Raw genomic sequence first — 27,805 nt, 5'->3', positions numbered from 1 at the left:
TTGTCCCCTCCCCCCTTACTCCCCTTTGGCTTTCAGCCTACTCTACTGCTTCCCGGACCTTTTTCCTCGCCCAGATTTCCCTTCCTGGCCATCTCTCTGCTTCCTTTCTCTCCTGTTCCCTAGACTCCATGCTCCCCACTGCCCCTCTCCCCAGCTCCCCTCTCCAGGGCCTTCCCTTCCAGCACCAGGGACAGCTCCAGCCCCGGAACAATGGACCCTATGTTAGGGTTCCTCTGCAAACTCTCTTTCTTAGTTACACATATTACTACTGCTGGGGGGGGGGGGGGAAGGAGGGGGTAATTGTCGATAGGGCCAGCTGCTCTGCTGGGGGTAGTTGGAAATGAGAGAGACTTGAGATGGAGGGAGGGTGTGGCTCATGCCTGATTATTCGTTCCTCTCCAGGGTAGAGAGTTTGTAGTCTACCCCTGAGGCTGACATCACTGATGTCAGGGGAAGGGAGGTGGGAGTGGGGGGTGTGGAGGGGGAGGTTTTTGTTGAGGAGAGAGCAGCCGGGGAGCAGAGCTCCAGGACCCAGGTGACTGGGAAAGCGGGCAACCCCAGCGGCTGGAGCAGCCGGGAGCCCGCCTAGGCCCGGGGACCGGGGGTGGGGGTGGGTGGGGGGTAGGGGCAGGACTGGGGGGAGGGACAGGGCAAAGTGACGCCCTGGAGTCTTGCCGCCATCAAAGATCAAGAATTGGGCTTCAGGAATCATCGGACCCACCAGAAGGATCAGCCCACAGGGGAGCTGTCCGCCAGGGGGGAAGCTAAGGAAGGACCTGCCTATCCCAAATCAGGAATCTGGGGGTCTCCCCCACTGACACTCCAGGCAACCCAACAAGGCCTCCAGCTCTTTGAGCCCGAGGTCCCCCCTCCCCTCAGGCCCTCCTCCCCACGGCCAGCTCTTAGTCTCAGTCTCCAATTTCTAGCCCTCAAGCCCAAGCACTCAGTCTCAGCATTCTGCTGTCCAGTCTCAGTTCCCAGGTTCTGATCCACAAACACCACTACAACTACCAATCCTGGGACATTTGCCAAAATCTCTAGGAGGGAGAGCAATCCCTTGGGCTATGCCCCCGGGCACAGGAGTGTGAGCCCAGACCCCTGACCCCTGGGCTCACCGGATTCCCAGCCCCTTCAACCTCCTTTGTGTGAAGAGCACCCCCCCTCCCAGGCAGTGTGGTTGGGGGCCAAAGGGGAAGCCAGCCCCGGCTGTGCCCCCGGCCCCCACCACCTCCCTCCTCACCGGGAAGCACCCCTGGCCTTTGGGCCTCTCTCCCTGGCCCCCCTCGGCCCCTCCTCCTGGGCCGCCCCGATGAAGGAGCCAGATGCCATCAAGCTGTTTGTGGGGCAGATCCCAAGGCACCTGGAGGAGAAGGACCTGAAGCCAATTTTCGAGCAGTTTGGCCGCATCTTCGAGTTGACCGTCATCAAGGACAAGTACACCGGGCTGCACAAGGGTGAGGGGCTAAGGGTCAAGCCTCGAGGGGAGGCATTAGCTAGGGAGTATGTGGGGGATGATCTGGAACCGCTCTGGGGGATGGGTCAAGGAAGAAGGAAGGTGGGAGAGCAGCGCCAAGCTGAGAATATTGAAGGACCAAAAAGGTGGGGATGGGGATGGGGGGCCTGAGGGCTCGAGACTGTAGACAGTAGTACTGAATAGCCCAGAAAAGCTCAGCTCTGGTCAGGGGTCCAGAGAGAGAGGCTGGAGGGTTCCAGAGAATTAGGATCAGAGCTAGGGAGGGGGTAGAGTACAAGAGCCATGATGCTAGGGAAGAGGATAAAGAGCAACAGGGATGAGACTGGTCTGGGGGAGGGAGAAAGAGTAAAGGAGAAAGAGAGAACAGAAGCAGTGTGAGAGTCTAGGAAACCCCAGAGAAGTGGGGAGCAGGGACATAAGAGTCAGAGCTAAAGAACTGAGGTAAAGAGAAGGAGCTAGAACGGGGGCCAGAAAGTAAGAATTGGGTGTGTATCCAGGAAGTGTGGGGGGTCTTAGAGAGTTAGGGGAGTGGGGTGAGAGCAGAATGGTCTCCAGAACCAGAAAAAGAATCAGGAGCTGAGGGAAAGTTTGGAGGGCCAGGGATAGAAGCTTGGGGTCAGACCATGGTGAGCATCCGGGACCAGGGCCCCCAGGTCTGCCCTAAGAAGGGGGTCATCCAGGCAACGGCTTTTACTCTTTCCTGCTCCTCTGGCCTACTCTCCATCCACTGTATATTTTTTTTTTTTTTTTTTGCATGGGAGAGACAAAGAGGGAGCTGGAGTTGGAAAGTAATTAGGAAATGAGGCAAATCCGAAGACAGTAGGATAGTGGTGATGAGAGAAACAGAAGAGAGCTGGAGGAGACGAAGAAGAAAGGGAAAGCTAAGGGAGGGGGAAAGTGCCATTCACTTGTCTGGAAACTCCTTGCCCCTTCTCCCAGATCCAGGGCCTCATCTCCCCCTTCTTACAATTTTCCTTCCATCCCCACCTCCTTCCCTTCAGGGTCTCAGCTCTCTTCTCCACCTAGATCTACAACATCCATCTCTCACGACTCCCTGGAAACTGAATGTCCCCCTCAGTCACTTCCCATCCTACCACCCCACCCCCCAGCTAGCTAAAAGATGCCAAGAAGCAAAGGGAGAGACTTGCCCGGCTGAGAGAAGGCCTCCTGCCCTCAGGCCCCCACACTGAGAAGCACTTGGGGAGGGGAGGGAGGAGAGGTCGGCTGACTCACCCCCCCCAATATCTTTTTGCCAACACCCCCCCCAGGATGTGCCTTCCTGACATATTGTGCCCGCGATTCAGCCCTGAAGGCGCAGAGCGCCCTGCACGAGCAGAAGACGCTTCCAGGGGTGAGTCCCAGCCTTGGCAGGGTCAGTAGTACTTGGTAGTCGGGGACCTCCCATCTCCTTTGCCAGCACTCAGGAGCCAGCCTGGGTACCCAATATCAGTCTTGGCCATCCCAGTTATCAGGAAGTCCTTCCCCTATCAGGCTTCCATCCTTCCTAACATTCCCTCTCCTGCTCAGCTTAGTTTTAGGGAAACAGGTTCATCCTTTGGTAAAGAGTGCACCTACCCTCCATTTCCTATTTCCCAATTTACTCAAAGGTTACCTTCCCCCAGAGGCTTAGGTGACTCCAGACTGGAGGAAGGGACCGGTCAATTTGCTGGGATTTGCTCTCTTGGTTTGGGCAGCAGGCCCCCACGGGCACAGTATCCATGGCAGAGAAAGAAGCAGGAGCTAGAGTGGTGTGAGGAGAGGGGTGGGCGATCTCTATGGTGGCCAGAGAAATAGGGAGTGTCTGGCAGAGTGTCATCTTGGGGACCATTTTGGAATTCAGACTGGCCCCATTTGTGCCCCATAACAGGCCGAGGGAGATGGGTCAGGATATGGAAAGAGATGAACTGGGGAGGAACCTTAGGTGGGAGGGGCAGACTGGTCACACACTAGTTCCTCTGCTGTTCTGGGGAACTGGGCCCAGTTTGAGCAGCAAAGACAGTTCACAAAGGTGAAATCCTGCTCCCCACTAAAGGACAATTCTTTGTTCCTGCTCTCAATCAGTCTGGTGGGTGGTTGGCAACTGAGGCTCAAAGGCCAGAAGCCTGGGTTCATTAGGCCAGCCAAGTCCCACCCAGCCCTAGTCATCCCATCTCCCCCATTGCCCCTTCACTCCTGCCACCCAGACAAGTGATCTCTACCAAAGGAAGGAGATGCTCCAGTCCCTCTTGCTTTATATACAATCCCCTTGTCTTCAACCTAGGGCTGCCAGACCGACTTTCTTGAGACTTCACTTCTCTTCCATCTGCTTGAACCTCTGCCCCTTCTCTTTCTGGAGATGGAAAGTGGATCTTAATCTTTTTCCTAGAGAGAGTGACACCCAGTGATGGTAGGGAAAGAGAGCCAAGAAGGTAGAGTTGGGGGAACAAGGCCATTCTAGCAGCTCCCAACAAGGGCCCCTTCACAAATGCTTAACTTGCTACTGCTACATCCTTTTAATCTCATTAGCTCTGCCAAAAAGAGAGGAGGAGCTCAGGAAGGAAGCAACCCCTCCTACTTTCCTCATACTCCCATCCCCACCTCACAGAGCCTTAGAAGGGTTATGACTCCATGAAGTTAATGGACACGGGTACACGGGGGATCTGGGCTTGAGGGTCTATATGCATGTATAACCATATATAGTATATGCATCTGCATGTGTAAACACCCCTTTGTAGTAGTGTGTTTTAGAGAGTCCATGGATATGGAGAACTTCCCTTCTGTTCCTTCCATTCTTCCTTTCGTTCTTTTCTCTGTGGCTCGAAGGTCTGGTCTATATATGAGCAGCCTCCATTACTGTTCCTGCCTCTCTGTGTTTTCTGTGTATCTCTTTTGTCTCTATTTCAGAAGTCAGAGTTTTTGGGGGGAGAGGAGAGGAAACTGAGGGAGGGAGTAAATCCAGAGTAGGCACAAGAGTCTGGGTTCGGTGCAGACCAGCTTAGGGGGAATGGTGGCCATCTGTCCTGGATCTCTTCCTGAGTCTCAGACTGCTCAGGCAAGAAGGAAAGATTGGGAAAGGAGAGACATTATCCCTCTTTCTTGAGCAAATAAAGTGGGGGATGGTTGTCCTGGGGGACAAGTTAATGATTACCCAGTGGAGGCCCTAAAGCACCTAGCTGAAGTGCAATTCTCCACATTAGCCTTCGTGCTGGGGAACATAGTCCAGGGCTTCCAAAGACTTGGGGGGCAGGGAATGAGTAGGCACCTCCTGGCCTTAGCCTGGAAAAGAAATCCCCCCCCCGGCCAGGGCATTTGGGGGAGTAGGACAAGGTACTGACGGGTTGGGGGAGCAGATGTCTGCGCCCAAGGCCCCGCCTGGCCCTTTGTGCCTCTCCTCTCCCCCTCCCTCAGGTCTTTTCTCCCACCACCTGCCTTCCTTCCGAGCTTCATTGTTTCCCTACAGACAGCCTTTGTGTGTGTGTATGTGTGTGTGTGTGTGTGTGTGTGTGTGTGTGTGTGCTCACACACAAGGAATTCTGCTGGAAAGTTCTTCCTAATGTCTCCCCACTCTTCCCTCCTCTGACAGGCCTCCTTTTAGGGTGCCTTTGGTCCTCTTTCTCTCCTTTCCTTGTCTCCTCATCCGAGAATCTGACAGGAACCAACCTGAGGGGAAGGGGTCGCTCCCCAGGGGTGGCCTTGGCCTGCCCCCGGGGCCTCTGGATGTGTCCTGGGCAGTGGGATGTGGTGAGGATGGGGCATCCTCACCCCCTTTTTGGTCTAACCTGAGACTGGACAGCTGGAAAGCAGTTGCAGCCACTTAGTTCACAGGGGATTTACCCATGACCGTTGTGTATTCACCACAAGGGCCTGGGTTTTGGCTAGCACCCTTAGGCAGCGCTGGGCAAGCTTTTCACCTTCTGATGAGGAGTCTTAGGAACATCTTGGTGGAGGGGAGCCCTAAGTACAGCCTAAGCACAGGGAGGATTAAAAGCTTATGTTTTCATGCAGAGACCTAAGCTGGACCTGCCTGAGGTATAAATAAATAGCCCCTTCTTCTTTTGGAAGCCCTGTAGAAGGCCTGTCACCTGGCTGGGGTAGCTAGGGAACGGGCCCCAGTGGGTGCCTGGTTGCCAGGTAAACAGGGCACATCTGGACTCCGGGGAGGGGGGCAGGTGTGCCCAAGCTGAGCTAACAAAGCCAGAGCCTCCCACAGGAAGGATTGGGGCAAAGGAGGGGAGAGGCTGGAAATGGGGGATTTAGGGGCACGGAAGGGAGTTGTTTGTGGGGAGAATGAGAACAGCCTTTCAAATGTCGATACTTTGGATCAGGGTGTCTGGAAGCCCGTATTTGTACACTTGTGTGTGCGGACTTCTTTGTACTATGCATTTATCGTCACCAGTAGGTATTCACTGTGTCTGCAAGGCATGTGTGTATTTATGTTTTGTCTACCCTGTGAGGAGAGGGAAAAGTATCCTCATTTCCCATTTTCAGGGGTCCTCTGGATGCCTGGAGTTCCCTTCTCATTCCCTCCTGCTCTGGCCTCTTCCTGAAGGCCTCAGTTTCCCTATCAACCATAAGAAGAGTCTGCAGTACCTCCAGTGATGGGGGCTTCAAGCCAGGAACAGGAATTCCCCCGACTCCTCTTTTTAATCCTATATCTCTCTTGGGGATGAATGGAAAGCCTGCAGACTGGCAGGTCAGGAGGGGATCTCCTGCTTGTTGTTACTTAAGTTCAAGTGAAAAGGAGGGGAGAATAGTGGAGAAACTCTGTCTGCTACCCATGGAGAACCCTCTCCAGCCATTCCACACCCAGTAAAGTCCACGCATAGACACACACACTCCACCCTCACCTCCCTAAGCCGCTTTACATTGGATGGGATAATCCTGGATTGGCAGAGGCCAGAGATTGCTTGGGAGGGAACAGGGAGAAAGGATTTGGATGGTTTTTTTCCTCTCCCCCTCCACCTCCACCAGCTGCCCTCTGATCTGATGATCCCTGAGGGGGCTGGCTCCCCAGGCCTCTAGTTTAGGGATAAAACCACGGCAAGATTTGGGTATTATTAGGAGACCTTAGTGATGTGTGAGAGAATGGGGAAGAGACCCAAGTGGAGGCTGACTAACCAGGTGGGGTTTCCCCCCAGCCTAAACCTGATCAAACAGTAGGAACCCTGAGGAAATACCACCAAAGAAAGGGCCAGAGGAGGGGTAGGAGGCATGAGCAGGTACAGCTCGCCCCTCCCTAGCAAGTTAACGCTTGAGAATCCAGGACGATGGGGCCAGGGAGATCTCAGAGGCCGTCTACCCCTCCCTCCCCATTTTACCAGTGAAGAAACAGGCCCAGAGAGGCAATGACCTCAGTGACCCAGCATCCCCCTGGCTGGTTTGTGACAAAGCCGAGACTGGAACCCGGGGCATCCTCCTGGGGCACTTCTCACCTTCCCATGCTGTCTTCTCCTTCTGTGTCTATCTCCTCCACCCCTTCTCCCTTCACTCCATCCTGAAGGAGCTCCCAGGAGATGTGAAATGACATGCAACTGAATGTCGTTTCTCTTTGAGTCAACTCTTGAGGCATTATTTATAACAAAATAGCCACGGTGCTAAGGGAATGGCAGAGGGGAGAGGGGGGCTCCGAGGGGGAGGCGGGGAGGCAGCCAGGACTGCAGGGGGGCAGTCCCTAGGGAGCAGAGCCCTCTCCAGGGACAGCCATTTCAGCTCCTCAGTTCTCTGCCTCCCCACTGGCCACCGAGGGGCTCACTCCCTGTTTCGGAAAGTGTCCTGCGAAGCGCAGAGAGAAGGGACTCAGGTGAGAGAGGAGAGAGGGGTGAGGGGGCTTCCATTTCCACTGAGGATTGAACAAAGAGAGAGGCCACCACGTGAGGTTGGGAGGTTAGCGATCAGGAGGACTTACTAATAGGTGGGAGTCGCGGGGAGGGCTGCCAGGGAGGCTGGGCGATCTTCAAAGATCGCTCCATTTGGAAGAGAGAACTGGGTGTTTGGACTGGAGGAGGGGAGGCAGAAGAATGGGTGGATTGACCCCCAAAAAGGACCTTTGCTTCTCTTTTCCCTCTGGAAAAAGGAAGATTTCCTGGCCCCCTCCCCTGTGCCCACTGCCCAGCCCCCACTAAATTTTTCGCCCCCAGCATCCCCCATTCTCCCCACCCCTTCTCTGGGTGTGCTGAGCGCCAGAAGTGATGACGTCACTGGTCGCCGGGGCGACAGGGACGGATAAATCAGGCTGAGTGGGCGGTTGCCATGGCGTGCATTCTCCCGTTGCCACGGTGACTGGGCATCTGCTCCCTTTGTGCTGCCCAAGATCCTTCCCCCTGGGGTCAAGGGGTGTAGGGGGATGGAGAGGAGGCAAAGAGACCCCCAGGGGCAAGGAGGAAGCCAAGGCATCTGGGGGGGGTTCCCTTGCTCTGGAGCCCTCTAGAGGGTCTCATCAGTCCAAGACTTCAGTGTAGGATCCTCTCTGGGATTTCTCAGTCTGGATAATTTATGGGATGCCTCTGTAGCCCCTGCATTTTCAAATTGGCCATGGTTGAAAACCATTTGGTTGGCTCTGTCCTCCTATACCGGCATCACCCCTGCTTCTGCTTTCCAAATCTTGATGCCGTGCCCCCCAGAAGAATCTCTTCTTCCCATATCCTTTCCCTCTGTGGCTCTCTAATCTCCCCAGGTCCTAATCTCAAGGGAAGAATACAATTCATTCCTCCTTTCTCCCTGGCCCCAGGCCAACTTCCTGAGATTTGTGGAGGTGGGAGAATGCCCTGGACTGAGGGGTCTGCATCTTTTCCCCCTCTCCAAAGGCCCAGCCTCCGGCCGACTGGAGAAGGGTCTCCGGCAGCTCCATTATTTTCTCTCCTTCAGATGAACCGGCCTATCCAGGTGAAACCAGCAGACAGCGAGAACAGAGGAGGTAGGCTCTCTCCTTAACTATGACCTCTCCCTCACTCCTCACCCCCCCCCCCCCCCCCCGTTGTCCCGGTTATCAGGTCACCCAGAACCTAAAGGAGTGGCTTGTAAGGAGTCCCTTAGGAAGGAAAACTGGGATTTCCAAAAGGTTCCTGGACCGAGATGGAAGGGTGGTGGTTGTCCCATTGTGCGATTGGGGAAACTGAGGTCCTTGCCGAGTTGAGATGAGCATCTTGTAGCCCAGTTTTCTTCTACTTTACGTCCCTGTGAAATGGGAGTTGGGGGCGCACAGGATGGGTTGGAAATAGCGTGCCTCCCTCCCCTTGCTTCTGATCTGGGGGAGGGCAAGGAAGGAACCTCTGAAGGCATTTTTTCTCTCCCCCACCCCGCCCTACTCCCAGAAGACAGGAAGCTCTTTGTGGGGATGCTAGGGAAGCAACAGACGGATGAAGACGTCAGGAAGATGTTTGAGCCATTTGGGACTATTGATGAGTGCACCGTGCTCCGGGGACCGGATGGGACCAGCAAAGGTAACCTGCTTTTGTTCTCTCGGGCCCCAGACGCAGAGGTGCAGGCTGGCCCCCTCTGTGTGTCCCAGCTAGCCCTTGTGGTCTCCAGCAAGGCGAGGGGGGATGCAGGGGAGTCAGTGGGAGGGGAAAGGGAGGCAGTCACCCTTCAGGGTCTCCTTTTCTTCCCCTCTCTCAGGCTGCGCCTTTGTCAAGTTTCAGACCCATGCAGAGGCCCAGGCTGCCATCAACACCCTGCACAGCAGCCGGACCCTCCCGGTGAGAACCTCCCGCTTGCGTGGGACCCCCTTTCTGAGATCCCTGCCTAAGGCCGGCCTCTCCCTGGCCATCTGTGCCGCCACCTCCACAGCCGCGGGTCCCCCCTTAGTCTCCACAGCCGCAGGTCCCCCCTTAGTCGCCTGGCTGATGGGAGGCCCCTGGGCCCCCGGGTCTGCCCCAGCCTGCAGCGTGGGGGCAGGGCTGGCATAACAAACCTGTGCCCAGATGCCCCACAAATCAGATCATCTGGATGATGGGTGAACTTCAATGACACTTTTACTTTTCTAGTGATTTCAGGTTGGTTCCTTCCTTTATCTTCCTTTGGACAGAAGGAAGGAGGGAGGGCGGGGAAGGAAAGCTGGTGCCTCGGGAGACAGGTGAACTGGCAGGCTTGTGTCAGGGCCAGTTTTGGAAGATGAAATCTAATAGGGACAGAGGTCAGGTTTTCCCATTGGGTTCCACTTTACAAGTACGAGATGGGGGAGGCCCAGTCAGCCGGCACATCACCTGCCGAGGGTCTGAGGGTCAGGGGACGGTGCCCTCCAGGTGAACTAGCAGGACGGTATTCCCGAAACCGTGAGGGGCCAGAAGTCCGGTGCTCGGGTCGGCACCCGGCGGGAGGGCAGGGCTCAGCCTAACCAGGGCTGTAATGAGTGGACCAGGCAGCAAGGGAGCCCAGGCAGAGAAAGGACAGGTGCAGTGGGCAAAAGCGGGGGAAGGACGTGGTGGGCCAAGGGCTTGAAAAGAGACCCCCGAGGCAGGCCTGAGCAGCTTCCAACAGAGGAGCGTTCCCCCTGCTCTGGAAGTGTGGGTGGGCTGCCCGCCCTGAGGGATGGCAGCTGAGGTCTCCTCCAGCTCTGGGATTCTGGGGTTCAGAGACAGTCTCCCCTGTTTGGGGCCTCTCAGGGTCGTGAAGAATTTGCTTGTTGGTTGGTTGGTTCCAAGAGCCGTGGAACAAATTGCTAGTGGAACGTCGCCTGAGCCTGGGGCGTCCTTACTGCCGAGTAAGGGGGTCAGGATGCGGGTCCGGCGGGAGGCCCGCCTGGCAGGGGAGGAAGGCCCTGACCCCTGACCTCTGGCCCCCCAGGGTGCCTCATCCAGCCTTGTGGTGAAGTTTGCTGACACAGAGAAGGAACGAGGCCTTAGACGCATGCAGCAGGTGGCCACCCAACTGGGCATGTTCAGCCCCATTGCCCTCCAGTTCGGAGCCTACAGCGCCTACACCCAAGCTGTGAGCACCAGCCTCTGCCCCCCTCCTCCCTACTCCTCCTTCTGACCCCCCTCATCTGCAGCCTCCTCTCCGCCCCGGCCCTTCCCGCCACCCCGCCCCTCCTCCACTCTTTTCCCCCCCCCCCCCCCCCCAACCCCCCCCCCCCCCCCAGAGAAGACCAAATGCAGCCTGGCGAGGGCTGGGGGCACAAAGGGTGCCAGGGGCCACAGAGGAACTCGGCCCCACTCACGCCCTCTCCCCACCCCCCAGCTGATGCAGCAGCAGGCGGCCCTGGTAGCAGCTCACAGTGCCTACCTCAACCCCATGGCCACCATGGCGGCTGTGCAGATGCAGCACATGGCTGCCATCAATGCCAACGGGCTGATCGCCACTCCCATCACCCCTTCCTCAGGTAGGGACGGGCTGGGGGGCGGGAGAGCCTCAGGGAGTCAAGGAGGACCGGGAATGGTGAGGGGGCTGCGCTGGGCCTGAGCAGGGGGTGGCCGGGTAGCCGGCAGCAGAACCGGGGAGTGGGCTGTGGCCAGACCCTCCAGGAGCCGGGGTGGATGGGGAGATTGTGGCCTTCCGAATGCTGGAAAGGACCAGGGGTCCCCTGGCTCCGTGAACAGAGGGAGGGGCATTTGCCTCCTCACCTTGGTGACCCCACCAGATTCCTCCTAAGATTCTCCATCTGTCTCTCCTTGTGTGCGTGTGCTTCTGCCTCTACTTCTCTGTCTCTGTCTCTGTGTCTGTCCCTTTCTCCTCCTTAGGAACCAGCACCCCTCCTGCCATCGCTGCCACGCCTGTCTCTGCCATCCCCGCCGCCCTGGGTGTCAACGGCTACAGCCCTGTGCCCCCCCAGCCCGCCGGGCAGCCGGCCCCCGACACCCTTTATCCCAATGGTGTCCACCCCTATCCAGGTGGGCTTCAGAGAGATGCCTGGTTGGGCTCTGCCTCTGGGTCTCCCAAGTCCAGGCCCTAATGGCCCCTTCTGCTGCTCTCCCCAGCCCAGAGCCCGGCTGCTCCCGTGGACCCCCTCCAGCAGGCCTATGCAGGAATGCAGCACTACACAGGTGAGCCCCCCACGGGGCCTTGGCTCCCTGGGGGAAAGGGAACTGGTAAAAGCGGCTTCTCGTGTGCTGGGAGTGGGGGACCTTATTATCCATTTCCATTGCAAAGCTGAGATCCCAGCAGGAGGAAATGAGACTGGATGGGGATCCATGAGACTGCAGGGGGGGAGCTGAAGCAGGGGGACTGAAGGCTGGCCTCTCACTACAAGCACTTCTGGAGAGACCTCTAATGGGCTGGGCTGGAGGTGGGGGGGATACAAAAGGGGGAGCAAGGCTGGCCATGGGTCAGGGAGAGCCCTATTGGCTCTCTCTCCCCTTCCCTTCCCCCTCTCCCCCTAGCAGCCTACCCAGCAGCCTACAGCCTGGTTACGCCCGCCTTCCCTCAGCCTCCAGCCCTGGTCACCCAGCAGCCCCCTCCGCCCCCCCAGCAGCAGCAGCAACAGCAGCAGCGAGAAGGTATCTTTGGGTGTGGGTATTTGGGAGACAGGAATGTTTCCTGGGGGGCAAAGGGGGCTGGACAGTGAGGGCTTCAGGTGTAGGCTCTGACTGCTGGGAGTGTGGGGCCCGGATTCTGGAAAGGAAGCAGGAGTGGGAAGAAGTGGTTCGGAGACCCTGTCCTGCTTAAGGCGGGAGGGGTTACTTCTAGACTCTGGCCTGCTTCAGCCATCTCTGTCATTTTTCTCTGCCTCTCATTTCTCTGTTTCTCTCCCTTTCCCCCTCTTTCTCTATCTCTGTCTCTGTTTCTATCTCTCTGTCTCTCTTTGCCTATCTCTCTGTCTTTGTCTCTGTCTCTCTCTCTCTCTCTCTCTCTCTCTCTCTCTTCTCTCTCTCTCTCTCTCTCTCTCTCTCTCTCTCTCTCTCTCTCTCTCTCTCTCCCTCTCTTTCCTCTCTCCTCTCTCTCTCTCTCTCTCTCTCTCTCTCCTTTCTTTCTGTCTGTCTCTCTCTCTCTCTCTCTCCTCTCTCTCTCTGTTTCTCTCTCTCTCTCTGTTTCTCTCTCTCTCTCTGTCTCTGTCTGTCTCTATTTCTCTGTGTCTCTCTCTGTCTCTCTCTGTCTCTATCTCTGTTTCTCTGTCTCTGTCTCTGTCGCTGTCACTGTCCCTCTCCATTGCTCTGTCACTGTCTCCCTCTCTCCAACTCCCCAGGCCCTGATGGCTGCAACATCTTCATCTATCACCTGCCCCAGGAATTCACTGACTCTGAGATCCTACAGATGTTTGTTCCCTTTGGCCATGTCATATCTGCCAAGGTCTTTGTCGACCGGGCCACTAATCAGAGTAAATGTTTTGGTAAGGACCACTCTCCCTCAAGCCCGCCCACCCCAGAGACCCTCCTGGCTCCGTGTCCTCCCTCCCACATTGGCCCTAGGGCCTAAGCAGTCCTGTGCAGTCGGGGCACAGAAATTGTGTTCTAGGAGGAAGACTTGAAAGAGCTGCCTGTGTTGAGCCTGAAGGAAAGACAAGGAGGGGCGGGAGAGCTGTTTTCAAATACTCAGTACACCTCCCACAATCCACTGCACTGTTGGGTGCAATGAATTGAGTGCAAGGGCTGCCCCCAGAGAAAGGTTCTTTCTTTCTGGGTCTTGTGGAGGAAGGCACAGTTTGGGTATAGAATGAGAAACCCATTTCTAATAGCAGCAGAGTAGGGTAGAAACGGTGGTGGATTGGGAGCCGGGAGAGCTCGGTTCCAACGCCGGCTCTGACGTTCTGTGCGGGCGCAGATCCCGTCTCCCTGGGCACACTAGGAAGAATAACGGGATGTGGTCACCGCATCCCTCACCAGGTGGTCATGTGGAAAGTACTCGGCAGATCTTGGAAAGCGTCCGATCAGTGGAATTTGGTTTTACAAATTATAGAAAACAGTGGAACAGGCCACTTGGAGACTGTGCACTCTGTCATCGCAGGTGTTGGCCCAGGCTGAATGATCTGATGGGGTTACCGGAGAGGGGACTGACCCATATCGTGTCTGTGTAAGACACATAAGTGGGTCTAGAGCAAGTCCATGCTCCCTTTCAGATGGGGGAGCAGGGTTGATGGTCTTTTTCTTCCCTCTGAAATCTAAGAGGACTCCCTGGAGGAGACAGCAGCATGGCCTCCTTCCCTTTGGGCTCCAGCCTCTTCCTTTCTCAGATTTTCTCAGAGCACTTAGGTTTCTCTTCTGTTGTTATATTCTTTCTCCTCCGGCGCCTCCTCGTGCTTGTGGCCATAGGGTCCCACCAGTTAGGACAGGCTTCCAAGAGGCCTCAGGTCTGAGGTCACTAGCCAAGTGCTGGTCATTCAGTCAGTCAGCGGGTGTGTATTAAGTGACCACAAGGGGATGCTCACTGTGCAGGGGCACCGGGATCTCTTCCCTGCCCTGGGTCTACATCCTATCAGAAGAGGCAACATGTAGACAAGGGAGTACGCACCACATTGTGATTCAGAGGAAACCCAGAATGAACGAGGGAGGGTCTGGCGAGAGTAATGAGGAGGTGGGGAGAGAGCCGGGCGGGAAGGCAGCTGGGAGTCCCAGGCCAGCATGCGTGGGGCACCAGGCCCGAGGGGATGCAGCAAAGACAAATGGGAGAGGCCCATGGGAAGCCGCCTGAGAGGGCTCGGGTGCCAAACGCGGAGTCCATATTTCATCCTGGTGATAACCGGCAGCCGTGGGAGTAAGTCGAGGAGGCAGGCTGGGCCGCCCGGGCTCTGGGAACATCCCTCTGGCCGGGATGTGAGGAGGATGGAGTGGGGAGGGCAGCGACTGCCCGGAGGACGAGTTAGGAAGCTGTGGGGGCGCCCGGCCTGGCAGGACGGCAGGCTCACACTCAGCCGGGCCCCTGCTTAGCCCCTTCCGTGACCAGGAGCCGCTGCCTTTGTTTCCCCGGGTTGACCCAGTCTTTTGGTCCAAGCCTGTGACTTCCTTGGAGGGAAATTTCTGACCAGGAAACTCTGTGGACCAAGAAATGAACAATGGCTGTGACAGCTCTAGGCTTGGCAAGGTGCCTGGGAAGGACACAGCCAGGATGGTCAGAAGCCAGACTTGTAACCAAGTCTTCAATAACCGAGGCCGTCTTTCTGTCCGCAGCTCTTTCCACATGCACGTAGTAGGTGCTTAATAAGCATTTGTTGAGGTGGATTGTTGGCCAGGCTCTAAACAGCCTCAATCGTCCCATCCTCCCTTCAGGCTTTGTGAGTTTCGACAATCCAGCCAGCGCGCAGGCGGCCATTCAAGCCATGAATGGTTTCCAGATCGGCATGAAGCGCCTCAAAGTCCAGCTCAAGCGGCCCAAGGACGCCAACCGACCCTACTGAGGGGCAGCAGGTGGGTGCTCCTCCCTCCTCCATCCTTCAGGTGGGTGCTCCTCCCTCCTCCATCATCCTCCTCTTCATTCCGCCCTCCCGCTCCAGGACCACTCCCCACCGTGGCCCATCCGCCATTTGTCCCCTTCCCCATTTATTCTCTGCACCCCCCACCCCAGACTCCTAGGAGGGCAGCTCCCCCTCATCTCCTTGTCTTCCTCCCATCCCACCTGGCCCAGTGTGGCCCGGCACACACCCTTCTTCCCCCCCACACAAATAAACATGCGGCGGGGGCCTCGGCCTCCCCAGCTCGATCTGTCCTTGTCTGTGTCCTCCCTTGGCCCACCTGGTGTCTGGTGTCTGTGTGTCGGTCTGTGCGTCTGTGTCTGTGGGTTGCCTCTCTCCTGGGGCTCCTTTGGACTGAGGAGGAGGAGGGGCGTCGGGGTTAGATGGGATGAGGGCCCTCCCTGGCTCCATGAATCCCCCAAAGCCCTCCCACAGCCTTCTGCAGGAGCCTTAGGGGTAAAGGGGTCCGGGGAGAGGGCAGGAGAGGCCCCCCGAATGGCTTCCCGGGAGCAGTTCTGTTCCCAGCGAGGAGGCTTGTGGTCCAGACCACCTCTCCCAGAGCCCCCCTCGTCCCCCACCTCGGGCTCCCAGGGACGTTGGTTCATCTCCCTTGGACAAAGTTCCCTGAAACCAAACAAGCCAATCCCACACTTTCTGTTTTCCCCCCACTCCCGGCGGCTTAACCTCCCCCCACCCCGGGGGCCCCCAGCCCAGGGCCCGTGGCCAAAGCGACGCCCCCATCCCGGACCCCTGTAAGTTGCATGGAACGAGCGTGTTGTCTTTGGAGCAGAATGTTTGTTCTTTTGGGGCGGGGCCACGGAAGGGGGGGAGGAAGTCCCCCAACCCCGTGCAAGGGCTGGGGGGCAGCACGCGGGCCGTGCTCGTGCTCTGTGTTCTGTCCCTTTCTCTCGCTCTGTGACTCACTTTGGAAAACCGAGGAAACGGGCCGGGGAGCTGCCCCCTCCCGGGGCTCAGGAACCCCGGCCCGGTCGCCTCCAGCAGGACCCGCTCCCCCCTCCCCAGGCTTCCTGGGTGCTTCCAGCCCCAACCCCAGGCGTGGTCCAGGCCCTCCTGCCTCTCTGTGTCGGTCCAGCTTCCCCCCCGTCCCGACTCTGTTTCTGTCCATCCCGGCTCTGGACTCTCAGCACCCCCGTTTGCTGTGGAATGTTCTCCTTAAGTCTGGTGCTTTCTGGAAGCTTCTTTTCCTTCATCTGCCCTCCCCTCCCCCTAAGTTTAGACCCCTTTAGACTGAGACTTGCTTTTTCCCTTCACTACCATGTGCTTATGTCCTCCTCCTCCTCCTCTCCCTCTCTCCTTCCCTCTCCCCCTTCCCTTTTCCCTTCTCTTCGCTTCCTCCCCTTCCCCTTTGGCCCCCTCCCTTTCACTTTCTCCTCTTCCTTCTCTCCCTCTTCCCTCCTTTCCCTTCTCCCCCTCCCCTTCCCCTTACTTTTCCTCTCCCCCTCCGCTCCTTTTTCCTGTCTCTCTCTCCCCTCCTCCTTTCCCTCCTCTTTCCTTCCCCCTCTCACCTTCCCTTCCCCTTCTTACTTCCTCCCTCCCCACTTCTTCCTCCCCATCCCCTCTCCCCCTCTTTTTCCCTCTCCCTCCCCTCTTCCCCCTCCTCCTTCCTTCTCCCCACCCCTCATGGCTGTTTCCTTCATTCACAGGTCTGGAGATGCCAGAGAAGGGGGGGTCCCCTCCCTTCCCCCCACACTGACCGCCCCCCAGCCCTCTCTGCACATCTGCTGTGGCCTTGGCGGGGCCCCCCGGGGACAGCTGCTGCCTGAGTCCTGGGGAAGCAGGACAGACCCCTCCACTTATCCTCGCCCTCCTCCCAAAATAACTCTCTCATCCCCCCGGCGTTCACCAGAGTCTGGAGGGGGAAGGTCCAGAGCCCCTGGGGTTCACGTGGTCCCCCCATCTCCCCGGGCAGAGGCTGCAGAGTGGGAATGGGGGCACAGCCCCTATTGTCCCAGGGCATCTTCTCCCCCGCTTCTCCCCACTGGAGGACAACTTCTCTCTCTCGAACTGTGCAGACCCTGGAAGGGAACGAGGGGCTCTGATCCCCCCATTCCCAGCCTCTCCTCCCCTCGAGGGGTTTCCCAGCAGCCCCCTGCCCCCAGCCCCTGGAACCCTACTAGAGCTAGGACATTCCCGTACTCGGGCCACCAGGCCCACAGCTCACTGCCTCCCCAGTCCCCTCTGGGGCTGCCCATCTCTTCGGTCCCAGAGACCCTTCCCAAGCGACAAGAGCTCCCCTCCCCCAAATAATGTTTACAGTCTCTGCTGATCCCTTTCCTGTAAATACCACACTGGTGCGGTAGCCAGCCAGGCCCGGACGCTGCCATCTCTCTTTCTGGGAGTTTAGACAATGTTCCCCATGGAGTTTTTTGTTTCTTAATTTTTTCTCTTTGGTTTAAAGCTTAGGGGTGGGAAGGGGTACGGGTGGGGAAAGAGGGAGGGCTGGAGGGGTTTATTACCTGGTCATTTTCTTTAGGTAGGGGAGGGGAGGGAGGTGGGGAGGGAATGGGAGGGGAGCCTGGGGAGTCTAAATTTCAAACAGTTCTCGATGCTTAACTTATTTATTTATTGCGTTTTACTTTTAATAAGTTGATTTTTTTTCTGTCTAAATAAAGAAAAACGTTCAAAGTGTCCCAGAAGAACAGTGCTTGGCAGGTCAGCTGCGGGGGATACAAGGGAGGAGAGGGCGGTCAGGGACCCCCACCTCCAGGAGCTGTTAGGCCCACTCCGGCTCCCTCTCGGCAGGGCTTGAGGCCGGAGCGCTCCTGTTAGCCGTGGGATCTCGGGCAACCTCCTTTAGCCGTGAGCCTGAGTTTTCCCGGGACTGGCAGACCCTGGGGTGCTTCGGGCAGAATCTCGGGCCTGGGCCCCTCCGGCCCTGCGCCTGCCGCTGCCGGCTTGGGTCATTCTGAGGGTGCTGCCGGAGAGGCGGCAGCCGTTCCCCGCTCTCCAGGGGCCCGGGGGGCGGCCGAGGCCGCGCTCGGGAGGACTAGGCCCTAGGGCCCACCCTCCTGCCCTCCCCCCGTGGTCTCCTCCGCGGGGCCGTTTCTCCCGCGTGGCCTCCGCATGACCTCGCCCTGCATATTGGATCCTTTGGATTTGGATTTTTTTAAAGTATTTCTCTCCCTTACGTCTCCGCTCACCACGCTGACAGAATCCTTCCCCCCCAGACTCCAAAATGAGGGAAGGGCTTTTGTTTTTGGGAGGATCAGCGTCCGGCCGGGATGAGGAGGGGAAAATGGAGACCCCCAAAGCGCTGCCGCCCTTGGAGTCTCGGAACCCCCGATGGGTGCCAGACCCCCTGGATTTGTGCGGTGGGTGACGTGGGCAAGTACCCGAAGGGCTGCAGTGCCGGCAGCGTGGTCCGGGAGCCGGTGCCCATGGACAGGGGCTAGGGCCCTAGAGAGGGACCGGGAATTAACACGGGCCGTCATTACATTAGACTTGAACTGAAAGTGGGAATGAGAAACATGGAGACGTAATTGCCGTAGCTATGGACTTCATCACTTGCCGGAGTCAGCATTGAAGTGTCCGTAAGAAGTTTCGGAGACAGCAGCCTCAGTACCACCAGCAGACAGGTTCCATGGGTGGACAGCATAGCTAGGAAACGCAGATATTTTCTTTTTCCCTTTAAATAGTATTTTATTTTTCCAATTGAACATAAAGCTATTTTTCAACATTCATTTTTCTAAGATTTGGGGTTCCAAATTTTTTCTTCCCCCTCTCTTCCCTCCCCCCTCCAAGACAGCAAACAATATAATACAATCATTTTATTAGTGTACAATCATTAGTCATGCTGTCAAAAAAAAATGACAAAAGGGAAAACTCAGAAAAAGCAAATTAAAAAAAAAAAAAGTTAAAATACTAGGCTTTTGATCAGTCTCCATAGTTCCCTCTCTGGATGTGGATGGCTCTTCCCATCACAAGTCCACTGGAATTGTCTTGGATCGCTGTATTGCTGGGAACTAGTCCATCCCAGTTGATCATCACACAATCTTGCAGTTACTGTGTACAATGTTCACCTGGTTCTGTTCATTTTCCTTAGCATTAGTTCCCAGCAGGCTTTTCTGAAATTAGCCTGTTCATCATTTCTTCCACAATCTTTCATCACATTCACATTCTATAGCTTATTCCACCATTCCCCAACTGATGGGCATCCACTCACTTCCCAATTCCTCACCACCATAAAAAGAGCTGCTACATTTTTGCACACATGGATCCTCTTCTGTCTTTTATGATCTCTTAGGGATACACTGTATTCACAAGACACTGTGGAGCAAAGGCTATACACAGTTTCATAACCCGCTGGGCATAGTTCCAAATCGCTCTCCAGAATGGTTGGATTTGTACATAGTTCCACTAACAATATATCAATGTCCCAATTTTTCCAGTTCCCTCCAACATCTTATCTTTTCCTGTCATCTTATCCAATCTGACAGGTACTCAGAGTTGTCCTCGTATTTCTCTGATCAACAGTGATTTAGAACACCTTTTCATATGATATAGTAAGAATTATAAGGGAAAAAGAAACTTTGGTGATACCAGAATGAGGAAGTCAGTCATTATCACAGAAACCAGAGCAGAAATAACAAGAGCTAACATTTATGTAGAACTTACTCCATGCCTGGTACTGTGCCAAGTGCTTTACAATTATTATCTCATTTGATCCTTCCAACCACCCTGGGAGGTGCTATTACTACCCTCGTTTTACAGATGAGGAATCTGAGGCAGAGTTTAAGTGACTGTTGCAAAATTACACTACAAAGTCAGATTTGGACTTAGGTGTTCCTAACTCCAGCTGGGGCTCTAGTCACTGGACTAGAGAGAGAGAGAAATGAAGCACAGAGTGGAGCAGGTTCAGAACCTAAGGGGTTGTGCTGGAAGAGGAGGGGGACTTGAAGATGGAGAAGACTCAGGACCTTGAATTGGAGTTTGCAGATCAGGAAAGCATCCCTGAGCAACATGAAGCCTTGACTGGAGAGCTCTGAGGCTCTTAAGGCAACCACAGTGTTTAGAGGGCCGGACTTCAAGACCCGAGTTCAAATGTGACCCTCCTCTCTTGCTGCTTGGATAAGAAGCAGACACTCCTTTCCAACATTTGGTCCTCACTACCAGATAAACTGAAATTACTATTGTCTCCAAACCAGTGGATCTTGTGGCCAAAGGGAGAATTTACCCAAGGAAAGAATGGCTTAGAGGAGAGACTCATTATTTATTCAACAAATTTGTGTAAAGTGGGATCATCCCTCTAAATATCTGCCTCACACTTTTGGGCATCAAATAGAGGAAGACTTCAAAGAGCTGTATCAAAATATCACCGTTGTTGCTTTTTAATGAGTTATTTTTGGAGCACTTACTTTGGAGCACTCCCTGCTAGGCTCAAAGGATGCCGAGATACAGTTCTTATTCCGAGTGGGCGATAGCATGGTAGAGGAATGGGGCAATTTGCCAGGGGAAAAAACCTGGCCTTGGAGTCAGTCGATCCCTAAACAAGCATTAAGCACCAGCTATGGGTCAGAAAATGCCAAGCACTAGAGAGTCAAAGAGAAAGATCAATTCAGTCCCCGCCCACATTCTAAGAGTGGAGACAACACGTAAAGAAACTTGTACAAATAAGCCACAAGCAGATAAACTGGACATAACCCACAGAAGAAAGGTCCTCGAATTATGGAGGATTGGGACAGATTGCCCATGAAAAGTGGAATTTTAGCTAAAAACTTGAAGAAAATCAGAGCAGCAGGAGACCAAGAGGAGAAGGGGGAACGTTTTAGGTACAGGAGAGAGCCGGACAATAGTTCTGGAGCTGGCATATAGACTGGCCAGACCACCAGTGTCACAAATAAAAGATGCAAGAAAAAATGCAGGGGTCCAGGCAGGAGGGGATGAGGGGATGCACGAAAGGGATGGCAGTGTCGGAGGAGAGGAGGGGACATCCAGAGAGGTGATCCCCCTTTAGTCTCCTCAGGTCCTATGATTTATGATCCTGCTGGGCCTGGCTGGAGAAGGGAAGCTCAATAGGAAGGGATTAAAGCATCTTTCTACTCCATTTACTAAAAAAAAATAACTAGCATTTACACGGCACTTACATAGTCCAGTGACTACAGCCCCAGCTGGAGTCAGGAACACCCAAGTCCAAATCTGTCTGTAAAGTCAGTATATATATAGCACTTTTTGTCTCGATTCATCCTCACAACAACTTCTTTAGAAAACTGAGGCAGAAAGAAATTATTAATCTTCCTGATTCCAGGTCCAGTACTCTGTGCATTATGGTGCCACCTAGCGGCCATTACCTTACTTTAAACATTTTGGGGTGGGTCTGGAGTCAGGAAAATAACCTGCCTTAAAAATTTTTTTTTTTTATTTTTTAAAAAACATTTTTAAAAATTGAGTTCTAAATTCTGACCCTCCCTCTTCCCACCTATTAAGAAGGAAAGCATCATGATATCAATTATATATGTGAAGTTATACAAAACATTTCCATATTAGCCATGTTGCCAAAAAATAAAAACAAAACAAGAAACAAAGTGAAAAAAACTGCTTCAATCTGTACTCGGAGTCAATCATTTCTCTCTCTGAAAGTGGGCAGCATTTTTCCATCATGCTAACCTAAATTTAGAAAAAAGTATTCATTTTGAACTTGAATACAAAAAGACAAAGAACAAGATATTTCCATGCACACAGCGCAACATAAAAGGATTCATTATAAAAACATGAATTTCCATTTCATTGTTTACTTTTTGAAAAAAAAAATACTATGTAATAAATGCAACATATTTTCAAAGCAACCCGAAAAAATCTCGACAGCTTTAGGCACTCAGCTGAATCCAGGAAATATAATAGGAATAAATGTAAAATCTTACTCTTGGGTTCAAAAGAAAAAAGTTCTTTTTGTTTGCTATGCACTTTTTTTCCTCCTCTCTCCCTCCCGTGCCCTAGAATAGGCTACGATTAAACTCAAATGTGTGTGTGTGTGTATACATATATATATATATATATATGTATATATGTAAAACCATACTATACATTCTCAATGTATAATTGAACATTACTGAGTATAATTGATAATTACTTCAGTTTTCTCTCTGAAAGTTTATAGTATCTTTCTTTATAGATCCTTAATAGTTGATGTGAGTATTCATTCTTCAATTTGTTTTAATAGCATTTTATTTTTCCAAATACATGCAAAGATAGTTTTCAACCCTTTGCAAAACCTTGTATTCCAGATTTGTCTCTTTCTCTCTCTCCTTTCCAAGGCAGCAAACAATTCAATATAGGTTAAGTATGTACAATTCTTCTAAACATATTTCCATATTCATCATGCTATGAAAAGAAAAATCAGATCAAAAGGGAAAAAAATAAGAAAAAGAACAAGCAAACATGATTTGAGTATTTAAAATACTCAAAATGATTTAGTTGCTCAAAGTTGTTCTTAGAATAATATTGCTGTTATTAGCCTAAATTTCTCTTTTAGTAGCTTTTGATGTTTTCAAAATACATACAAAAAGGTGAATGTTGAAAACCGTCTTTGCATGTGTTCTGAAAATAAAAAAGCTACTTTTAATACATGCAAAGATAGTTTTCAACATTCACCCTTGTAAAATCTTGTGTTCCATATTTTTCTCCCTCCTTCCCCATCTCTCTCCTGCTGTAGACAGCAAGTAATCCAATACAGATTAAATATATGCAATTCTAAACATATTTCCATATTTATCATGCTGCACAAGAAAAATTAGATAAAAAAATGAGGAAAAAAGCAAGAAAATAACAAAGGTGAAAATATTAAGTTGCGATCCACATTTGATCCCCATAATCCTTTCTCTGGATACAGATGGCTCTCTCCATCACAAATCTATTGGAATCCTAGCTTAAATTTCTTAATAATTGTACTGGAGCAACTAGGTGGCGCAGTGGATAAAGCACCCTGAAATCAGGAAGACCCGAGTTCAAATTTGACCACACACACTTAACACCGCCTAGCTGTGTGACCCTGGGCAAGTCACTTAACCCCAACTGCCTCAGTAAAATAAATAAATAAAAGAATTATACTGCCTACCTTCTGGGATTTTTAGTGGAGAGTACTTTGCCCAATTTAAATGGCTACATAAATTGATAATCAAACATTTGTGTAATTTGAGATAATATAATATGAATATTATATTTATGTATCTGTATTTGTGTGGAGGGGGAGGAGACAGAGACAGAGAGACAAAGACAGATGTTAGATATCACAATGGACAGAGAGCACTGGGCCTGGAGTCGGGAAGACTCCTCTTCCTGTGTTCAAATCTGGCCTCAGACACTAACTGCGAGATTCTGGGCAAGTCACTTAATCCTGTTTGCCTCAGTTTCCTCATCTGTAAAATGAGCTGAAGAAGGAAATGGCAAACCACTGCAGTATCTCTGCCAAGAAACCCCAAAGAAGGTCACAGAGTCAGACATAACTGAAAACAACTAAACAGCAACAATTATATACACATACATATATGTACATATCTACCCATACATACATATACATGTGACCAATACTGCAAATGGATCATTATAAAGGAGGAAAGAGGTAGATTATTTTGAGAAACTGTAAAGTTCCTTTGATGACCCCAAACTTCTCACAGAAATAAAATCCCATAGTTTTAATATCAATAATCCACCCGTGTTGCTGTGTGTCTGACAGTAGGCACTGAAAAGGTACATGATGGAAAGATTAAAATAAATAATAAAGAAATATTATTTGAAAAGATGAGATGGCAAGAACAAGGGATCCCCCGTGGACAGCCTATGTGCTATACCGGTATCTGTAATATTTGAAGAAATTGAGGAAAATCACCAAGTTTTTACTGCAATTACTGAGAAGGGTAAGGCAGTATGGATGGATCCTAAGTAGATTTGTAATTCGATAAATTAATGGTATAAACATTTTTATTTCATTGCTACAGCCTAGCCATGGTCTCTGAATATGTCTCCAATTATTTAAGCTGCTCTTTGCAGATGTATCTTGAGTGTCTCTCAGTAAAGTAATTCCTAAGTGTTTATGCATTTTGTAGTTATTTTGCTTGGGGCTTTCTATTTCCTTCTGATTATGTTATTGATTCATAAATATTCGATTGCGTTTTATAAGTTTATTTTGTATATGGCTTCTTTATGAAGCGATTTTCTTAGTTTCTTTGCTAATTTCTAAGCCAATCATCACATCGCTGGCAAATAGGAATAGTTTTGTCTCCTTTACTTCTATGTCTTTGATATTTTTCTGTTTTATCAGCATTTGTAGAACACCATTGGATAACTACAAGGGAAGGAAATATATTCTTGCTTTACTCTGAATTTATTAGGAAAGCTTCTAGTGTTTAGCACTGAATATAATACTAGTTTTTTATTCTAGATATACATTTTTGTCATATTAAAAACAGTTCCTCTAGTCTTATTCTTTGTACATTTTTGGTACAAATGAGTGTTATGCTTTGTCAAAGGCTTTTTTGGGCATCTGTTGATAAAATTATGTGGTTTCAGATGTTTTTTATATGATCATGTGTATTTGTTTTCCTAATGAATTAAAAAGGAGGTGGTACCGAATAAAACAAAGGGATGGTAGGAGAAGCTTAGTCATTTTTGATTAAGTTCAAGTCAATGTGCCTACATGAACTATATATCTTTAGGTAGCTGGAGAAAGTTGCTGCTAGGTCTCAGTGTCTGATATTTGAAAAGATTTCAGAGAATGGGAGAAGTATTTCAGATCTGGAAAAAGGAAAATGTTTCCCAGTTTAAAAAGAAATAAAGAGAACAGAGTCTGTACCTTATAGATCAATGAGCTTAGCTTTGATTCCTGGCAAGATTCTACAACAGATTATTAAACAGATTGCTAGTAAAAATCAAGAAAAGAAAGCGATGATGGCAGAGCAAGAATGACTTCTTCAAGAATAGGTCATGTAAGAGGCAGCTAGGTGGGGCAGTGGATAGAGCACTGGCTCTGGAGGTAGGAGGACCTGAGTTTAAATACTGACTTTTCAGGTACTAGCTGTGTGACTTTGGGCAAATCACCTAACCCTGCATCAAAGAAGCAGGGCGAGGGGGAACAGGTCGTGCTGGACAGACCTTATTTCCTTCCTATATCTTGCAGATATAGTTTTCCTAGATTTTAGCAAACTGCACGATAAATGTTTTACTCTTACAAGAGGAGCACTATGGACTAGCCGCAAATGGATGATTTGGAACTGGTTGAATGGTTGGACTCAGAAAATATTAATGATTTGATGTCAGTCTGGAATGAGGTCCCCATCTGTGCGTGGCTCTCTGCTGAATTATTTTTATCAGGCTTGGATAAAGACAAAAATGACATATTGATCAAATACTTGCAAAGCTGGGAGAGAGAGCTCACACACTGGGATAAATCAGGATCCGAAAAAATCTCGACAGCTTTAGGCACTCAGCTGAATCCAGGAAATATAATAGGAATAAATGTAAAATCTTACTCTTGGGTTCAAAAAATTGATTTCAGAAGTGTCCCATGGAAAAGACCTAACTTGAATAGACAAGTTAACTATGAGCCAACAATGTGGCAACAAAAGGTGTGATGGGAGGCTCAGCCTCCAGGAAGAAGCTGACAGTGCCGACATACACCGAACCTTCCTCAGATTGAGTCCTGGGGCCACAGCAAAGGCACTCTAAGCTGGACAGCCTCCAGGGGCAGAGGGAACCTGCCTGTTCCATGCCAATTCAGGCACCTGGTAGCAGAGCTGGGCACAATCAGAAGGAACTGGGGATGTTGAATCAGATGGAGAAAAGGCTCAGGGGACAGGAGAGGCAAGTACCTGAAGGGCCTTTGTGGAGGAGAAGGATTGTTCTTGCCGGGCCCTGGAGGGAGTAAACAAGAGCAAAGACTTGACGTGGGGAGTAATTCCCAAAACGTGAAGCCGCGGGTCCCTCCTTGCGGGGCATTCTCAGGTACCCGAGGGAGCCCCAAACCTGGGTCCCAGCCCTAAAATCCAGTGAGGTTTTTTTCCCCGATTTTTGTGGTTATTGAGGCAGTCAGGTTGAGATCCGCTTGGGATCAGTGTCTGAGGTGAGATTTGTACTCGGGTTGCCTTGAGCCCAAGGCCCATTGTTCTATTCACTGTGCCATCTAGCCAGAGTCTTTCCCTAGACCTCTGGGACTCCCATCACTTGCTTCTTAGACCAAGGGGCTTCCCCTGGCCTTAACAGCTCGTGGCTCTCGCTGTTATTTGCCTTGACATACCCCCCTTGTCCGTGGTCATCTTCTGACTGAAACCATCTCTGAAAGAAACCTCCTCCCTCCACTTCTCCCGAAGGACAGCGCTGCTTCCATCTCAGATAGACAACCCTGATGTCCGAGTGAATCTCTCTTCTATACAGAGCATTGGTCCTCTAAAGGCAGAAACAAAAAACCAAACCAGTATATTCCTTTTGCCATTAAATTAAGTGTCAAAAAGGAGCAGCTAGGTGGTGCAGTAGATAGAGCCCCAGCCCGAGTCAGGAGGACCCGAGTTCAAATCTGGTCTCAGACACTTAACACTGTCTAGCTGTGTGACCCTGACCTGTATGTGCCAAAATGTTTATGGCAGCCCTGTTTATAGTGGCCAGAAGCTGGAAAATGAATGGATGCCCATCAGTTGGAGAATGGTTGGGTAAATTGTGGTATATGAATGTTATGGAATATTATTGTTCTGTAAGAAATGACCAGCAGGACGATTTTAAAGAGGCTTGGAGAGACTTACATGAACTGATGCTGAATGAAATGAGCAGAACCAGGAGATCATTATATACCTCAACAACGATACTGTATGGGAATGTATTCTGACAAAAGTGGATTTCTTCAACAAAGAGAAAATCTAACTCAGTTCCAATTGATCAAGGATGGACAGAAGCAGCTACACCCAAAGAAAGAACACTGGGAAATGAGTGTAAATTGCATTCTTGTTTTTCCTCCCAGGTTATTTCTACCTTCTGAATCCAATTCTCCCTGTGCAACAAGAGAACTGTTCAGTTCTGCACACATATATTGTATCTAGGATATACTGTAACCTCTTTAACATGTATAGGACTGCTTGCCATCTGGGGGAGGGGGTGGAGGGAGGGAGGGGAAAAGTTGGAACAGAAGTGAGTACAAGGGATAATGTTGTAAAAAATTACCCTGGCATGGGTTCTGTCAATAAAAAGTTATTAAAAAAAAAAAAAAAAAAAAGCTGTGTGACCCGGGGCAAGTCACTTCACCCCAATTACCTCAGGGGAAAATTTCTTTTAAAAAATTAAGGGACAAAAGCAAGTGGAAGGGATTGGGGGAGCCCCTAGAAGACTCTTTTACTCCAGCCGCTTGGTCCAGGGATGAACTTGAGCTATCACCAAGGCTGAGCTCTGGGGCCCCTCAGAGAAAGGCTGATCAGGGTCCCCAAGGGGTTGGGAACTAGGCCACAGGGGCAGAGCCCTGGAGAACAGACATGAAATGCTAAGGAACAAATGTCCTCTGAAAGCTGTGACATAGTTAAAGATACCAGACCTCCTTTCTACTTGGATCCCCAAGGGAACCCTGCCCCCCCACGCCACTCCTAATGTTGTCTGAACAACTCAAAGGGGAGGCAGAGGGAGATGGGGATATCTGTGTCTGTGGGTGTTCAGGGAACGACAATGGGGCCACCATTGCTTCTCTGGGGACCACTCCTAGGTCCAAACTGTGTGGGACTGAAGCTAACCCTGACATTTCCCCCCACTTCATGCTCCTTCCTTCTGCCTACATCTTCGGTTATCTCAAACTAAATGTCTGGCATGATTTCCATGTAGATCCAGCCTAGAGGCAGGAACTGAGGATGGAAAAGTCCCTGGATTAGTGCTAGAAAATTCCAGTGAGGGAAACATGAATTCTCAAAAGGGAACTGCACTGGAGACGGGTCTGGGACACCCTGGCTGGTCCCGATAAAGGCACCTGAGAATCACAAAAGGTCTCCACCCGTTCCTTGAGCTCTGAGGTGGTTCTTGTCCCATATCCCAACTCAAAGAAGCAGCGGAAGGCTGAG

General features: G+C 51.6%; 1 protein-coding gene across 4 annotated transcripts; it reads left to right on the top strand.

Moving 5' to 3' along the window:
* Nucleotides 1-487: 487 nt before the first annotated feature.
* CELF3 (CUGBP Elav-like family member 3) lies at nucleotides 488-17,420 on the top strand. 4 transcript variants are annotated; one of them, XM_031967539.1, is made up of 13 exons: nucleotides 488-535; nucleotides 1,349-1,454; nucleotides 8,318-8,366; nucleotides 8,767-8,892; nucleotides 9,068-9,147; nucleotides 10,235-10,378; nucleotides 10,628-10,769; nucleotides 11,128-11,277; nucleotides 11,365-11,430; nucleotides 11,767-11,883; nucleotides 12,570-12,713; nucleotides 14,587-14,724; nucleotides 16,433-17,420. In XM_031967539.1, the coding sequence occupies exons 3-12, from the start codon at nucleotides 8,318-8,320 to the stop codon at nucleotides 14,712-14,714; spliced, it is 1,146 nt and encodes a 381-aa protein (XP_031823399.1). In that variant the 5' UTR covers nucleotides 488-535; nucleotides 1,349-1,454; the 3' UTR covers nucleotides 14,715-14,724; nucleotides 16,433-17,420. The 4 variants fall into 4 exon arrangements, with proteins under 4 accessions (XP_031823399.1, XP_012405139.1, XP_012405138.1 ...); XM_012549685.2 differs by lacking the exon at nucleotides 488-535 and adding an exon at nucleotides 2,743-2,825 and having other exon boundaries at nucleotides 631-1,454; nucleotides 16,433-17,419; XM_012549684.2 differs by lacking the exon at nucleotides 488-535 and adding an exon at nucleotides 2,743-2,825 and having other exon boundaries at nucleotides 631-1,454; nucleotides 8,764-8,892; nucleotides 11,770-11,883; nucleotides 16,433-17,419.
* Nucleotides 17,421-27,805: the final 10,385 nt, after the last annotated feature.

The sequence above is a fragment of the Sarcophilus harrisii genome, chromosome 4 (assembly GCF_902635505.1).
Source record: "Sarcophilus harrisii chromosome 4, mSarHar1.11, whole genome shotgun sequence".
Taxonomy (NCBI): Eukaryota; Metazoa; Chordata; class Mammalia; order Dasyuromorphia; family Dasyuridae; genus Sarcophilus; species Sarcophilus harrisii.
The sequence above is the reverse complement of the archived record's forward strand: the minus strand, read 5'-3'. Positions and strand labels throughout refer to the sequence as shown.

Coding starts and splice junctions, on each gene's coding strand:
- CELF3 (XM_003769936.2), top strand. CDS start 1,310: ATGAAGGAGCCAGATGCCATCAAGCTGTTTGTGGGGCAGATCCCAAGG. Junction 8,367..8,763: donor AGACAGCGAGAACAGAGGAG/GTAGGCTCTCTC, acceptor CCCTACTCCCAG/AAGACAGGAAGCTCTTTGTG. Junction 10,770..11,127: donor TCCCATCACCCCTTCCTCAG/GTAGGGACGGGC, acceptor TCTCCTCCTTAG/GAACCAGCACCCCTCCTGCC.